The following is a 15,975-nucleotide window of genomic DNA, read 5'->3' as shown; positions in this document are numbered from 1 at the left end:
GGATGAATATGTGCGGGCAGCTCGTGGTGGATGACTTTCAGTTTTAGAGTTAAAAGTTATAAGGGTTAAAAACTAACAGCAAGAATATTCATTCAAAAACGGAAACTAAAATTATTTTAGTAAATTATTATTTTATTTCAGTTAGTCTTTCCAGCTACGTTAATAGTTTCATTTAGTTTTAGTTTTTCATTTTGGTTTTGTTAATTATTTTATTTCAGTTAATGAAAATGTTTTTTTAATAATAGTTTCAGTTTTGATTTTAGTTTTTGTTAACTATAATAACCTTGGTGGAGAATGGATTTCAATTTTAGGTGTATGCATTACTTAAAAGGAATGTCAAAAAGATCAATAATAATAATTTTCATTTATATATCGTCTTTCTCACTACACAAAACGCTTTACACAGAGAGTGGTGAGCACTTCAACCACCACCTATGTGCAGCCTCCAAATGGATGATGCAGTGGCAGCCATTTATGTGCCAGTTTGCTCACCATGCATTAACTATTAGGTGATGAAGGGATGTAAGAAATAGTTAGCCAATAAGGGATGATTAGGGTGCCAGAATGACCAGGCCATGGTGGGCAATTTAGCCTGGTCATTTTGAAGTACCCTACTCTCTGAATTTCCCCCTGGGATTAATAAAGTATCTATCTATCTATCTATCTATCTTCAAAAGATGTCCAGGAATCTCTTTTATGACTACAGACAGTCAGGACCTCGATTTTACATCTGATCTGAAGGACAGCACTGTTTTTACAGCACAATGTCCTTGTCACTGCACTGGGATCCACACTCGGACCACAGGGTAAGCACCCTGATGGCCTCACCAAGAACTCTTCCAGCAGCAACCCAAGCTTTTCCTGGCTGGTCTGTCGTCTAAGTACTGGCCTGGCCGACATGCTTAGCTTCAGGTAGATTACCTGTTCTATATATCATATCACAATAGGACCAAATACAAGAAAATTGTGGTGACCTGGAAAGTTTTTAGTTTACTTTATTGTGGCAGTTTAATATAGCTTTCATTGTGAAAGGGGTCACTGTTTGCAGAAACTGAGTCACCTTTGCAAAAACGAATTGAAAACAGTCAGAAAAATCTGTTTAGGATCATATGGCTTAAGTGTATAGTTATGTAATCTGAAAAGCATGGTTTTTCATGCCTTAAAATGCAGCTTGTGTGATTTATAATTAAAACTGGTCAAAAGTAATGTCTGATTGTAGCTGATGAGACAGGAAGCCCACAAAGTTGCCAGGACCTTCTCCACCACTATGCAGTACTGAGAAAGCAACTTCACCTATTAGGCTCAGTCTGTAAAAGTATGGAGAACACCGTACTATGCACACTTGTAATTTTTACATATTGTGGACAAAGGCAGTTGAATCAAAAAACTGCAATGGAAAAAAGCATTTGTCCTTACTTGGCCCAGGTTTTTAAATAACTACTTATTTTTATGAATTAACCGGACTATTTTGTGTTTGATGAGTTGAACACATAGTTAAAGGATTCTTCCAACAAGTTTCAGCAAACATCCTTTATTATCATTCCTGTATTGTAAAATTAGAAAATATAACAAATGCTAATATCAACAAATAAAGTTAAAACTAGCATTCAAAAATAAACAAGCATTCCACATATTAAAGTCTATGGTAACATAATATTAAAACTGCTTTATTACTGAAATAATGTTCTTCCTTTAATAAAATTTTAAATATACAAAAGCCATGCTGATCATGCAATATGGAGCCTCAACTTGCTTAAAAAACATCTAGCTAGATGTTCAATTAAAACATATTATTATATAAAGGGACAAGAGTGGAATGACAAATTTATTACAACAGTTAAGTAGCACACATTTCCCCATGTAAAAAGTCATTGCTTCTTTGATCTCAATAATTGCTTATATCACCTTTAAATGCTTTACTGGTCACAATTGAGACTCCCATGGTGCTGCAGGGGAATTTAGCCCCCTATCATCCCTTGTAAAATCAGTTGCATTTGTGGATTTTTTGTGCATAAACTGCTTCTTTCAGGTTTTGCCAGAAAATTTCCAATGTACTTATCTCTCAACTTTTTTTTTCATTCCGATGAAGATTACTTTGTGTTTCTTTTTGCAGAACTTTGGTCCGACAGTGTGTTGATGGAACACTAGAGTTTCAAACATGACCTTGTAGACCTGGTAATAGAAACTCCTTAAAACTTCAGGATAAAGTTAATAGTAAACGGTGTGCCTTTGGAACAAGTGTGTTAATAACTTCACTGTAATATCTCTAATGAAAACAATCAAAATTTTGGGCAGCCCATACTAACACAGTACTCATTTTATCCAACGTATTCAAAACAGATCAATATTTACTAGGGGGTAGCAAATTGTTCACATCCAGTTATATTGCATACCAAACACTGTTGTCTTTCTTTTTCCCCCCTAAGACTCTTTCCTGTACGGTATAAATTTACAACCAATGAAAAGATCTCAAAGTTCCCTGTGAAAAGTATGTAATAATCCATAAACACGGATGGGGCAAAATTCTTTTTACAGCACAGTAAATGTTAATAATCAGTGCAGCTTTAATAAGCTGCAGCTAAACAAACATTATTGGTTATACAGTTTTTTACACAACTTTCATAAATCTTCAACAAACTTTTATGCATTTAGCTTGTTCTTTTAAGATTTTTTTTTATTGGAATATGTGTGTTTTGAGAATGTTATACTGTGTTCCAATACTTGTGGAGGTAACGTATATGGAAGGAAAAAAACGTAACTTATTGTCCTCTGAAAATCAGAATTTATGACAGATTGTTGTTTTTGTTAGTTTACCTGCTGGACTGTCCTAAATGTGAGTCACCTGGTGTCTGTGGTTTCTCCTCTTGTGTGGTATGGTTGGTGTTCCTGTGCCCTTCATCTCTACCACCTCTTAATACACAAGTCTATAAATCACCAACTGCTGGCTGGTTTGGGTTATTTCTGTTGCTGTGCCTCATTTTCTTTAATAATTTCAGTTTGTTTTGGTCCTTTATATCATGGGCCCACTTCTTTGTCTCAAAAGATGTCCTCTCAGATTTCTCCTCTGTATTTAATCATTGTCATAAATCTTTTGATCCCTTGGTGCACATGTCCCTACCTTATAGCTTTAATAATTAAAGTTCACTTTTCATGCATATTTATTGACACATCTGAGGTAAGGCCTAAATGCTCAAAGATTTGCATAAGTAAAAGTGAAATGTACAAGGAAAGAGAATTAATTCTGAAACTGTTGATGGCTTTATTTTGTATCTGGAAAATTACTACTTGTCATATGTTCTTAAAAAAATAATGTAAATAGAACCCTTTGTCACCCAAGTTTCGAAATGGCAGAGTTACACTGAAGTGCTACTAAGAATCGTTTTCTGTTCTTATTTCAGATCCACAAGATGTTGTCAATGCTGGTCCATCCTCCCACTCGCTCACCGTGTGCTCTAATCACAGCAGCGTGGTAGACTTTCTTCAACAAGTGAATGAACGTGCTCAAGAGATGTTTAAAGCTGGGGCTTATCTACATTGGTACAGGCGGTATAGTTGCGAAGATCTGGAATTTCTCCAAGCTTTTGAAACTGTAGATGGTGTTATAGCTGAATATCTCAAGCAAGGGTAATGGATTACAGATAAAGTTTCTCAACTCATGTTTTTTGAACTGTTAACAGGCCACCAGTGCCATTTCAGAAGCAAGGCAGGAACCAGCAGCTCTGAAATAGTCCAGGATGAGTAAATGTGTGCCAGGAAGTAATGGTACCTTATCCAGAGTTGCTTCCCACTTTGTGCTCAAGGCTACTGAGATAGGTACTGTCTCCTCAGAGTCCTGAACTAGATATGTTTTTAGAAACCTTTTATTGGAAAACCTCAAGCAAAAGCTTATCAGAGTTCTAATCTAGAAAATCCATTTCACTGTTTTAAAGGGAAAATTGGCTTGCCAGTTATTATCAATACTTGGCCATTTTTCAAAATATACGTTTTTACTTTTCTACAAGAGTCAATTAATTACCTTCCAACTGCCATGTTGTGGTAATTTGGCAGGAGGTCTATCAATGAAATTTGAACAATTGGCAAGCCTTGAGTAAAGAGCCTTCTTTAAAAACCTGTAACATTTTCTTTATCAGTAAAATAGTAAGAGAATATACTCCTCTTTAACATTTAATTAGACATATTTGGATGCAAAAAAGCTAATTCTTGTTAAGCAACATACAGCATATGAATCTCTGCAGGATATGGTATTAACTGTTGCTCACTTCATTTGCCTTTAGCAGGAAATGTTTTCTTGTTTTGTAGATGGTTTTATCTTAAGTAGAGAGGGATTTTTTTTGTTTACTCCATTCAGTACATTTTTCAGAGGTTTTACAAAATATTTTATAGTCTGCAGATGGCAAGGTGATGTAAATGAGTAGCAGTAGTGTGTTACAGCACTCACTTAAGACATTGTTTGATCCCTACCCAGGAAGCCTTGGTGCCTTCTGTCCGTTTGAGTGCTGTGTTTACATGGGTGGTCTCCTAGAGTCAGAAGGCTTTCTCTTAGGCTGGCTTCTGCCTTGCACCCATGGCTGCCCACATAGGCTTTCATATAACCCTCTTTTTAGAATGTGGATGGACTTAAATGTTAGTTCTTTACAAAGGTAGAAAAGCAGAGATTAACTTTCAATAAAACAGCTATAAATTTTGGCTGTTTTACTAAAGTTCATTTCTTTTCACTTGATCAAAAAATTGACTATGTATAAACTTTTTAATAATATATCTTAATGGTCTTATTGCAGATGGATATCTCTATTTTATATCTCTTTATTATATATCAAAACATTTTTAACTCCAAATATTCTTAATTTTGTATTAGAAACAAAAACACAATACTTTGTAGAGGTTTATTTTTTTAATAAAGCTGAGAAAATTTACAAGTAACTGTTTCTCATTTTGTGTTCTGCTTGCTCAGTAATTTTTAATTATTCAATTAATTTTCAGTAATTGGTTATGTTTTTCTGGAATTGACAACCTCAATGGGACAGAGAGCAGTCAGAGTCTCTTGAAGAGTTTTGAGTTTTGTCACAAAGAAAAGCTTGAATTTGTCTGTCCTTGCTGCCCTGAACTCTGTTTTCAAATAGAGAGGACCATCAGAAGGCCGGATCAAAGATAAGTACCTATGTAAAATAAAGGGAAAAGACAGAAAATATGTCATTTTTAAAAAGTATCCTGTTGACAAAAATTGGCACCTGCATGCACCAGTAGTCTATTTAGGCGAGTCTTCATTCAATTTGACTTTATTCATTGGAGTGATTTTGCAAATACCTTCCAGCTAAATTTCTGTAGCTATGTTGGGTTAGTTAGGGGACTTGGGGGACTTTAAGGACACCAAGTTTGAGGAATTTCCACAGATTCTGTTGGGACTCTGACTTGACGTGTACACACGTACTATTTGTGCTAGTCATACAACATACCAATCAGACCAAAATCTTTCATTTTGACGACTAAGTACTACAAGCTGTACCTTACTCCATTTTTTGGAAGATCTTTTGGGGGTACTGTAATCAAGTTTTAGGAACATCTCTATTTTAATATTATTCTGAAGGTTTTTCTTAAAATTGTTAATTTTTATCAGTCTTTTGAAGACATCACAGTTCCATTTTGTTGTTGATTTGTAAATGTGAAACTGCTGGAAAGTAATCACAGAATTGTATAATTTTTATATACCCTGTGATTCTAGTCACAAGATAAGCAACTGCCGTTGTCAAGTTTGACATCCTGTCCTGGAGAATAAAACTGTCATTTTTGAAACTGCTGACTGTTTATTTTAAGTTTTATTTAATTTCGATCAAACGAACCCTGATATACTATAAAGGAACTAATTCACAAAGGACTATACAGGACACGTGAGGCAATTTACCATACATTAAAAGTATCCTCTCTTGCGGACTAATACTTTATGACCGAAATACATTTGTACATTCTTTCTGTAATGTACCAGTAATTTATAACCTTAACGCATCTGTTTTGTTATCCAAGTGCTTTTAGTGAAAATGGTTAGACAAGATTTATCACATTTATCACTTAATGGTAAAAAGAACAGAGACCATGAGAGATTGTACAGATGCATACAGTACAGAATCAAAACATTTTGGCAGAGCCCTCCACCACAAGTACAGCTAGCCAATCATATGTGTGTAATGTTGTGTGTTCTGGAGTCACATGTGCGATTTTAACATAAATACGGCTCATCAGAAGGACCAAAGAGAACAATGACCTAGGAAGTGATGGCAGAGACAGTAAGAAAGCATTTCATCTGGACGTTGCTGAACGTAACTTATGCATCACTTATGTATCAAAGAGCCACCCAAGAAAACCTCAACCTTTGGCATTCCTGGTTTTTCAGTAAGTTTTCTAAGAGAATGTATATTTCCAGACTTTACTATCTACTATATTTTCTTCTGTTAGAATTATTATACTTTAATAAATGCCACGTTGCTTTTACGTTTCTCTACTTTGTGTTTATATCTGGTGTGACAGAAGTAATAAACCTAATATCTGGGTGGCTGGTGTAGGTGGTGATTGCCATCTGCTCATCGCTGAAGGGTTTATCAGGGCTGAGAGATCACACAAGATACTGTTAGTAAGTGGCATATAACCAAAAGGTGTGTGAGCCTTCATGTGACTCAGGGACACCCAATGTTGCTAGAGCCAGAGACAGTGGCCCTATGTGAAGTACTGAGAAGTGACATTTATTTTAGGTACCACTCATGCATACTTTTGTGGATGGGATCCTATGTAGAATACTAGAGAGCACTGGCAGTTGGGCATCACTCATACATGATGTGTGTGTTCATTTTAAGGTGCGAGAGTGGTGGATCTTACTTATCCCTCAATCATTCACATCCCCTCCAACTAGAAGTCATGTAGTAGGACATTGGCTTAACAGTCAGGCGTTTAAAAGTATGCTATGCATTCCACCCTGCCATTTTCCAAATCCACCCATTTTATTACAGTGTTAGGGAACCCTTCCTGGAAACATCAGGTGTATGATCAAAAAGAACTTTGGGTAGTATGACAGTCCACTGGGCACATTTTGATCAAACATTTTCCTACATGCAAATTTCTGGTACTGGAAAAAAATGTGTAAATGCCACCCAGTGGATAATGCTGGGACTCAAAAACCCCAGGTCTGTGAAACTATGAGGTAGCAGCACAAGCCAGTATGCTGCTTAGGCAGTATCTTGAGTAAATTAGTGGTACTTGTATAATAATTAAGTGTTGAATTATTTTTCATTAGCTTCTTTGTAATTTGAGAATGATGATGGTGTCATGGGGCACTGCAGCTCCAATGTACATTGATCAAACCCTGCACAGTGACTGTCAGTGTGGAGTTCACATGTCCTCTCAATGGCTTTGTGGGTATTATCAGACGTTCAGACATCAAAAGCTGGTATTTATAAACATGCATGTTTTTTTGTGTGTGTGTGTATTAATGTGCCCCGCAGTGGACTGGTGTTCCTCCAGGGTGATGTTCTGCTTTACCTGCATTATTTCTGATTTAGGCTCTTAATTCTTGTGATGTTGCTTTTCAGAGAATAGAAGATGATATGCTTTGCAGAGGGTCTTTGTCCCTCAGTCTGCTTGTGACTGTGTATGTGCTCCAGGTGTATTGGCTTTACAGCTGAGATAAAACTTTAGTTACTCTTTCAAACTAAGCCAACACAGCTACTCAATAACTTCCACAAGTCTGAAAGGACAACTCCATTCACCCATCCATTCCATCCATCCATCCATTCTCTTCCGCTTATCCGAGGTCGGGTCGCGGGGGCAGCAGCTTGAGCAGAGATGCCCAGACTTCCCTCTCCCCGACCACTTCTTCCAGCTCTTCCAGGGGAATCCCAAGGCGTTCCCAGGCCAGCTGAGAGACATAGTCCCTCCAGAGTGTCCTGGGTCTTCCCCTGGGCCTCCTCCCGGTTAGACGTGCCCGGAACACCTCACCAGGGAGGCGTCCAGGAGGCATCCTGATCAGATGCCCGAGCCACCTCATCTGACTCCTCTCGATGCGGAGGAGCAGCGGCTCTACTCTGAGCCCCTCCCGGATGACTGAGCTTCTCACCCTATCTTTAAGGGAGAGCCCAGACACCCTGCGGAGGAAACTCATTTCAGCCGCTTGTATTCGCGATCTCGTTCTTTTGGTCACTACCCATAGCTCATGACCATAGGTGAGGGTAGGAACATAGATCGACTGGTAAATTGAGAGGTTTGCCTTATGGCTCAGCTCCTTTTTCACCACGACAGACTGATGCAGAGCCTGCATTACTGCGGATGCTGCACCGATCCGCCTGTCGATCTCACGCTCCATTCTTACCTCACTCGTGAACAAGATCCCGAAATATTTGAACTCCTCCAATTGGGGCAGGATCTCGCTCCCAACCCTGAGAGGGCACTCCACCCTTTTCTGGCTGAGGACCATGGTCTCGAATTTGGAGGTGCTGATTCCCATCCCAGCCGCTTCACACTCAGCTGTGAACCGATCCAGAGAGAGCTGAAGATCACGGCCTGATGAAGCAAACAGGACAACATCATCTGCAAAAAGCAGTGACCCAATCCTGAGTCCACCAAACCGGACCCCATCAACGCCCTGGCCGCGCCTAGAAATTCTGTCCATAAAAGTTATGAACAGAATTGGTGACAAAGGGCAGGCCTGAACAACTCCATTCATTTTTTTTTTTATTTTTTACTTATTCTATGCTGTTTGTAGTGCTGGCTGAGAAAAAATTTTTATTTTTGTGTTTTCATGAAGAAGACAAGATACAATTCCTGACACATTGGGCTTTATTTATTGAGGGCCAACAACAGCAAACTATATCAAAACGTCCATAAAAAAATTCCAGTTGCTTGTTGTGTTGCATAAATGCACACCAACCCAGACACACACAGTTTATTGTTAGATAAACCGTTTATTGTTCCCATGAATAAACATGGAGTGTGCTCAAGCACTGAAGACAAGACCTGCCTCTACACCTCATTCATTGGTCAGACATCCTGCCCAGTAGCTGCTCATTTATTGGCTAACAGGGCACCTTACATCATATCAACATTGGAGAGCATGGTGAGAGTATAATTAAAAATGTGAAGTAATGGAACGGCAGTAAAAATATCAGGTGGAAAGTATGTGCACCATACAGTATGTGTGCATCTCAAGGTGCTTCAACAAGCTGAGGGTCAATTCAGTGGTGCAGAAATACGGCACTGTGGCTTAATGTACAATGAATGAGGGTAGAGACAGGTCTTCTGTTTGAAAGCACTTCTCTTTCTTGCTTGAGTGGGTTTTCCAAAAGTTGTTTACCAAAATTTTATCCAAAATAAATGTTTGTGACAAGGTGAGCATACAACTGGATGCCAGACATAATTAAGTAATTTAAGACTTTTTTCATTAATGTTTTGTATTACTCGCTGTTGTTTAGTGGTGGTCCCTATTGATGCCCATTGAATCAGGAATATTCATTATTTCCTTTCAAAATACTGTAAAAACATGAGATTAAATATATTTCTTGGCCATCAGAAGAAACAACAATGGGATAGGAACAGTAAAAAAAATTGTCATGTTTGAGTGGAGTACTCCTTTAGACAGAAAGACAATTCATGGTATATGTACAAAATAAAAATCAGACAAAAGGTCAGTGGTACCTCTCATTCTGGAGGATTTGTTTTGTTAATAGCTGCTCCATCAGCCCACTCTCTATCATGTTAAACTGATTCTCCACTGACCCAAAAGCATTGACATCCATCATGTTGATGACCAGGGGTTTGCCAAACCTAATTAAAAGAAAAAAGCAAAGTGTAAAATAGACAAGAATTTGACACAATATTTGTTGTTTAGGCACTCATGAATACTACACAGGTATAATTTCTGAAAAGTTGAGCATTTGTGGATTTTGATGTTATATACATTAGACTGAATGGATTGAAGCTCATAAAACTAAAAAAAAAAGATGTATATAAACATAGACCAGGGGTGGGCAAAGTCATTCCTGGAAGGCCAGAGTGGCTGCAGGTTTTTGCTCCAACCCAATTGTTTAATAAGAAGCACTTATTGCTCTAGAAACACTTCTGCTTCATTTTAGTTATCTCCCTCGTTAAGATTATGAACCCTTATTGCTTATTTAAGTCTTAAACATTTGCATTCTCGGTTTTTAATTGCTCCTTATTAGCAATTAGATGCAAATGACAAAAGAAACCAGCAGTTATCCATTTTGCTTGTTACCCTTTACACCTGTGTGTATTTATCGTGCACTATTTGGTTTAATTAAATACTTGGAAGGAAAGAGAAGAGAAAAAAGTGAAGGATTGAGAATTACCCATCCATTTTAAACTTCAAAGTATTTGGATAATATCCTTAGAATTGAAAAAAAAATCTAGGATATGAGAATGGCTTGACATAGCAGAGTTAAAGCACTAACAAGCCATGAAATGTAATTATTGACAAGGATTGTTTTCTAATTAAGCAACTGGGTTGGAACAAAAACCCGCAGCCACTGCGGCCCTCCAGGAATGACTTTGCCCACCCCTGACATAGACCATAAGGACAGCAGTAACCAGCATTATAAAACAAACTGCAGGCACCACAGGATTAGGGTTAGGGGGTTTTTGACCCTGAAAACAACTCACACTGTGAACATAACACCAGGACATGTCACTTTCAGAAATTCTCAGGTGATTCTGCACAAAACTGATGTCCTTTATGAACAATGCTGCACATCCTCTCAATGAGACACTAACACTGAAAACCTGTAGTCAATTAATCATTCAAGAAAGGCTACCGGAGCTCCCTTACACCTATGATAATACATCTTTATAACGTTTCACTGTGACTTTCCTGCTGTTTATTTATATTTTCTGAACTATGTTAGTTAATAAGTATTTTATTTGTCACAAAAAAGAAATGTAGCTTTTAATAGAAGCTCAAGAAATATTATAACAAGTAAACAGTGGTAAAAAGCTCAGTTTGCCCCTTTAGACATTTCTATCTGTCTGTCATATAGTGTGCTATCTATGTCTATTTGTCTGTGTCTCTGTCATCTAGTTATCATATAGTGTGGTATCTAATTATTATATAGTGCCTTTTACTATCTCTATGTGTCTGTTTGTTATATAGTGCCTATCTATCTGTCATATAGTGTGGTATCAATATCTATCTATCTATCTATCTATCTATCTATCTATCTATCTATCTATCTATCTATCTATCTATCTATCTATCTATCTATCTATCTATCTATCTATCTATCTATCTATCACATACTGCCTTTCACCATCTTACCTACCATACAGTGTGCTATCTAATTATTATATAGTGTCTTTCACTATAAATCTATCTGTGATATAGTTATCTATCTGTCTATCTGTCATAGTGCTTTCTGTCTATACCTATCTGTCATATAGTGCTGTCTGTCTGTATGCCTGTCTGTCTATCTATCTACAGTATACAGTATGTATTTGAGAGCCTTGAGACTGAGCTCTATAACAGACCAACAAGAGTTCCTGCCTGTTCTGGAAGCTTTAAAGAGGTAGCAAGTTTCTTGTTTGACTCCTCTTTTGTATTTTGAGTTTTCCCTGATTTCTCCCTCCCTAATGTCTGTTATTTAAATAAAAAAACAGGCTTTAGGGTGGGTTTATTCAACTTCCAGGAGGGTAATCTCCTTTAAAAAGCAATCAAAACAAATTCAAAAAAATCGATTGACTGGATTTAAATATAATAATAAACCCAAAATAAACTCAAAGATATATTTGAACAAAAGACACATGCAATTGACATGGTGTATTCATTTTCATAATCTAAATGAACAAAAATGCAGATTTGTCACATTGGAAAAAAGTAGGAACACCCCTACATTTATCACAACTTCAAATCCATCAACTTAGAATAAGGAGTGCCGGCTTAGGTGCCGATGATTAGAACCTCCTTATGGATTCTGCAGATGGACCCGACTGTCTTATTTAAACCGCAGATATCAAGGGTGTGGTTTTCCCTTTCCTGTTGACGTGTGTGGTGTTATCATGCCATGGTCTTAAAGGAGTCCTCTAAGGCCCTCAGAAAGAAAGTTATGGTAAGCGATTTAAAAAGATTACCAAATCATTTGAAATCAATCATTTGACTTTAAGGAAAATCATCTACTAGTGGTGTGGATTTCAAATGACTGCTAATTTATTCAGGACTGGCTGGTCCAGCAAATTCAGCACAAGATCTGACCATTTAATACAAAAAGAACTCTCCAATAATCCCAAAATTCCCTGTGAGGTCTGCAGGTAACTGTTGTAAAAGTTGGTGTCAAAGTGCATGTATATAAAATCAGAAGGAGATGGAGCAAATTTGACCTGCATATGAGGTGTGCCAGTCTTTGCTGCCCAAAAAAACTTTATAGCAAAACTACAGTTTGCCACTGAACATGTATGCAAAGATCAGACCTTCTGGAGCAGTAGACATGTTTGGCCCAAACCAAAGGCAGCATTTTAGGGGAAGAACCTCATACCAGCTGTGAAGAATGTTGTTGGGAATGTTCTGGTTTGGGGTTGCCTTTGTGCCTCAGGGCCTGGGCAGCTTGCAGTAATTGAGTCCATGATTAATTCTGCATCACATCACAGTGTGCTTACGGAGAATGTGAAGTCATCTGACCAGAAATTGAACCGTAAATAAACATTTCAACATGCAACTGCAAATCCACCAAGAAATGGCTCAACAAGAAGAAACAGAGGGTTATGGACTGCCCTAGTCAAAGCCCTGATTTGAATCCCATTGAAATGTTTTGGGCGGATTTGAAACAGGCAGCACATGCAAGAAAACACACAAATATCTTGCAACGGAAGGAATTTTGCATGCAAAAGTGGTCAAATATCTAATGGAGTTGATGTGAGAGACTGCTGGGCAGCTGTGTAAAATGCCTACAATGAGTAGTACCAGCTCCTGAGGCCAAGGGTGGACTTACTTTTTCCCCAGTACAATTGTTGAACTTTTGTTTTAATTCACGCTTATCACTTTATCTATAGGCCCTGTTTGCATGAACACCAACTCTTTGCCTGTTCAAATGTGTTGAAAGGGCCAACCATTTTCATGTGCTGTACTTACGTTTTTCTCATGACTGCATGTATCTAACATAGCTTACAAATGATTCATTCAATGGCATCAGTGCATCATCAGACTCTCTGACCCCAAAGTGTGCAAGTTAGGTTAACTGGTGACTAAAAGTGACCCAGTCTGGCGGAGTGTTTTGTGTTTCATATAAGCCTGGCACCCTGTCCTAGGGTGGGTCGTGCCTTGTACCTAATGTTGATGGGATAGGCCCGGCTCCTTGTGTCCCTGAATTGGCCTCAACATGTTTAGAAAAATGGATGTACACACAGATGGAATACATTTTCAGGTTCAATCTCACCATGTAGCGTGAATTCTTAAGTTGTCTCACCTGATGGCACCAAGCAGAGCCAATCTGAGGACATCAGGCTGCATTTCTTTAGGGTTGAGAGCATCTAAATAGTTGGTATCTCGATATCTTAGGAAGGTAGCTGCTTGACCAAAAGGATCGATTATTAGAGGCCACCTGTAAGTAAGATGTATTGTGTTATTAAGTGTACACATCAACACTGTGTAGAAAGCTGAGCGTCCACTCTGTGGTTATGCTGGACTCATCTGCACTTACTGCTTGTCTCACCTGCCATCTTGTTCAAGTTTGTTTCCCACATCCTTGAAAAGCACGTCATCTAATTCCTGTAAGGCGCATGTAATACCAGTGATATTAGATGAAGAGCCTGATAATCAAAAGTGAAAGTCAGCCAGAAGTGTTACTTATGAATAAAAAATGTAGCTGCAAAAAATAACACTTTGAAAGTAAAAACTCTAGTTTGTAATATCAATCATCTCATACATCTTAAATGTTTTCTCAGTTAACAATACAAAAAATGAATATAAGATCATTAACATTTCCAAAAAATAGCTCCTATTGTAAAATTGCAATCAGCTAAACAATTAAAAAATAAATCCATCCATCCATCCATTCTGACAACATCAGGAGCCAAAGAGGGTATCACTGGACACAAATCTAGTGGATTCAGAAGTAGTCAGACCCCTCCACTTTTTGCAAACTTTGTGTAGTAAATTTGAACCCTGGCCAGTCGCTGCCCGTGTGGTATTTACATTCTTCCCAGAAACGCTGATTTCCAGCTACACCTTAATGATGACACACTTTGTAAGTTAATTGTTGGCTTTAAACTGACCCTGTCTACATAAATAAGCCACTTATTTGATTGGCACAACTCTGTCATTGGACTGAGTGGCTTCAGGCAGCAGGCGGATGGGTGATCATATGACTGGTACTGAATGATGGCATTATGTGGAAGATTCTGTTTGTCTAAGCCTGTTTTATTTACATCTAATATACTATTGCACTGGGGTGGCACGGTGGCACAGTGGGTAGCGCTGCTGCCTCACAGGTGGGAGACCTGGGGGACCTGGGTTCGCTTCCCGGGTCCTCCCTGCGTGGAGTTTGCATGTTCTCCCTGTGTCTGCGTGGGTTTCCTCCGGGCGCTCCAGTTTCCTCCCACAGTCCAAAGACATGCAGGTTAGGTGGATTGGCGATTCTAAATTGGCCCTAGTGTGTGCTTGGTGTGTTTGTGTGAGTCCTGCAGTGGGTTGGCGCCCTGCCCGGGATTGGTTCCTGCCTTGTTGGCTGGGATTGGCTCCAGCAGACCCCCATGACCCTGTGTTCGGATTCAGCGGGTTGGAAAATGGATGGATGGATACTATTGCACTAGTCGGATTAGTAATATACACAGTAGTATTTTCATTCATTATTAATTGTGTACTCTTTTATTGTGATAAACTTTATTTGCACTACTAGTTATTTATAATAACTCATGCAAGTTAACCTCTGTAGAGCTCTTCACGATTTAGGACAGGAGAGTGTGTGATGGTGTGGAGATGGCTGTGCTATTCCACTTCTTTCCATCTCTTCTTTATTTTAGTTTTGGCGTTGGCTAATATTCCCCATCCATTGATCCTGGACTAACCAATCTGTTAGGGTTTACTGACGTTCTTCCAAGAAATGTGTTTACTGTAGCTCACTTATTTCTTGTGTATTGAAGTTGCAAAGAGCAGCATAAGTGAAGTGAAAAATAGAATAATACAACCTCCATCCACCCATCCATCCATCTACTGACTCAAAGCATCAGGTACAAAGGCATAAGCAATTCTAAGACAGCATGCCCTTCCATCACAGGGCAAACACACTCCAGTTCACAAATGCATAGAGCCATGCAGGTGTATCAATAAGTAAATATATAAGGCTGCATCCATTTTGGGTACAAACTTCTACAAGATCTCCACTACTCACCTGTTTCTTCTCTCAAATCCAGCCTTGCAAGGGAAAGTTGCTCTTCTGCTCGCTGCAGCGTCACCCTGCATTTCTCCATCTGTGCTTCTGCATCTTGAATAGCCTGTAGAGAAACACACAGCTAATAAAGCGTTCTGCGTTCACAATCCGTCAGTCTTAGTCGTGGCTCTGAGAAGGTGGGCGAGAAAAAACTCATGCAGAATATTGATGGATGGATGGAAAAGTTATGGAGTACAAATATATACAACAACACATGAGCTTAGCAAGGACAAATGGTAGGGACACAAAATAATGGGGGTACAAGTTCACTGCATTGTGGAAAGAATTCACACCGGGCATTTAAAAAGATATTCAATATAAAATTGAAAAACTGCAGTGTGGCTTTTCTAAAGAAACGGATAATCTTTTCATGCTTTTATAGAGCAGGAAAATGGTCACCATAGCATCACAGGCAGATCCACTTGGATGTCCATAACCTTGTAATTCCGCTGAATAGCAGGCATCTTGGAGAATCAATCCATAAAACCCAATGCAACAAACCAGACAAACAGAAAGCAGACCCTCAGTATGGAAATATCATATGATATGAAGAACAAAACAAGCTTTGACA

At 38.5% G+C, this 15,975-nt stretch overlaps 2 protein-coding genes across 4 annotated transcripts in view; one reads left to right on the top strand and one right to left on the bottom strand.

The window, feature by feature from the left end:
• LOC114642219 (uncharacterized) overlaps nt 1–4,080 on the top strand; it is a 66,504-nt gene extending 62,424 nt beyond the window's left edge. For all 3 annotated transcript variants that reach the window (XM_051935952.1, XM_028791198.2, XM_028791197.2), the window contains one exon: nt 3,399–4,080. In XM_051935952.1, the coding sequence (XP_051791912.1) occupies nt 3,399–3,628 (230 nt within the window). In that variant the 3' untranslated portion in view covers nt 3,629–4,080. The remainder of the gene's footprint in view (nt 1–3,398) is intronic.
• Nucleotides 4,081–4,987: 907 nt separating this feature from the next.
• The window catches only part of LOC114642217 (IQ motif and ankyrin repeat domain-containing protein 1), a 74,689-nt gene continuing 63,701 nt past the window's right edge, over nt 4,988–15,975 (bottom strand). The window contains exons 11-15 of the mRNA XM_051935951.1: nt 15,366–15,468; nt 13,689–13,785; nt 13,443–13,577; nt 9,673–9,801; nt 4,988–5,156 (exon numbers count right to left, since the gene is read on the bottom strand). Of these exons, the coding sequence (XP_051791911.1) occupies nt 4,988–5,156; nt 9,673–9,801; nt 13,443–13,577; nt 13,689–13,785; nt 15,366–15,468 (633 nt within the window). The remainder of the gene's footprint in view (nt 5,157–9,672; nt 9,802–13,442; nt 13,578–13,688; nt 13,786–15,365; nt 15,469–15,975) is intronic.

Source organism: Erpetoichthys calabaricus, chromosome 13 (assembly GCF_900747795.2).
Source record: "Erpetoichthys calabaricus chromosome 13, fErpCal1.3, whole genome shotgun sequence".
Classification (NCBI taxonomy): Eukaryota; Metazoa; Chordata; class Cladistia; order Polypteriformes; family Polypteridae; genus Erpetoichthys; species Erpetoichthys calabaricus.
Note: the sequence above shows the minus strand (reverse complement) of the source record. Positions and strands in the feature narration are given on the sequence as shown.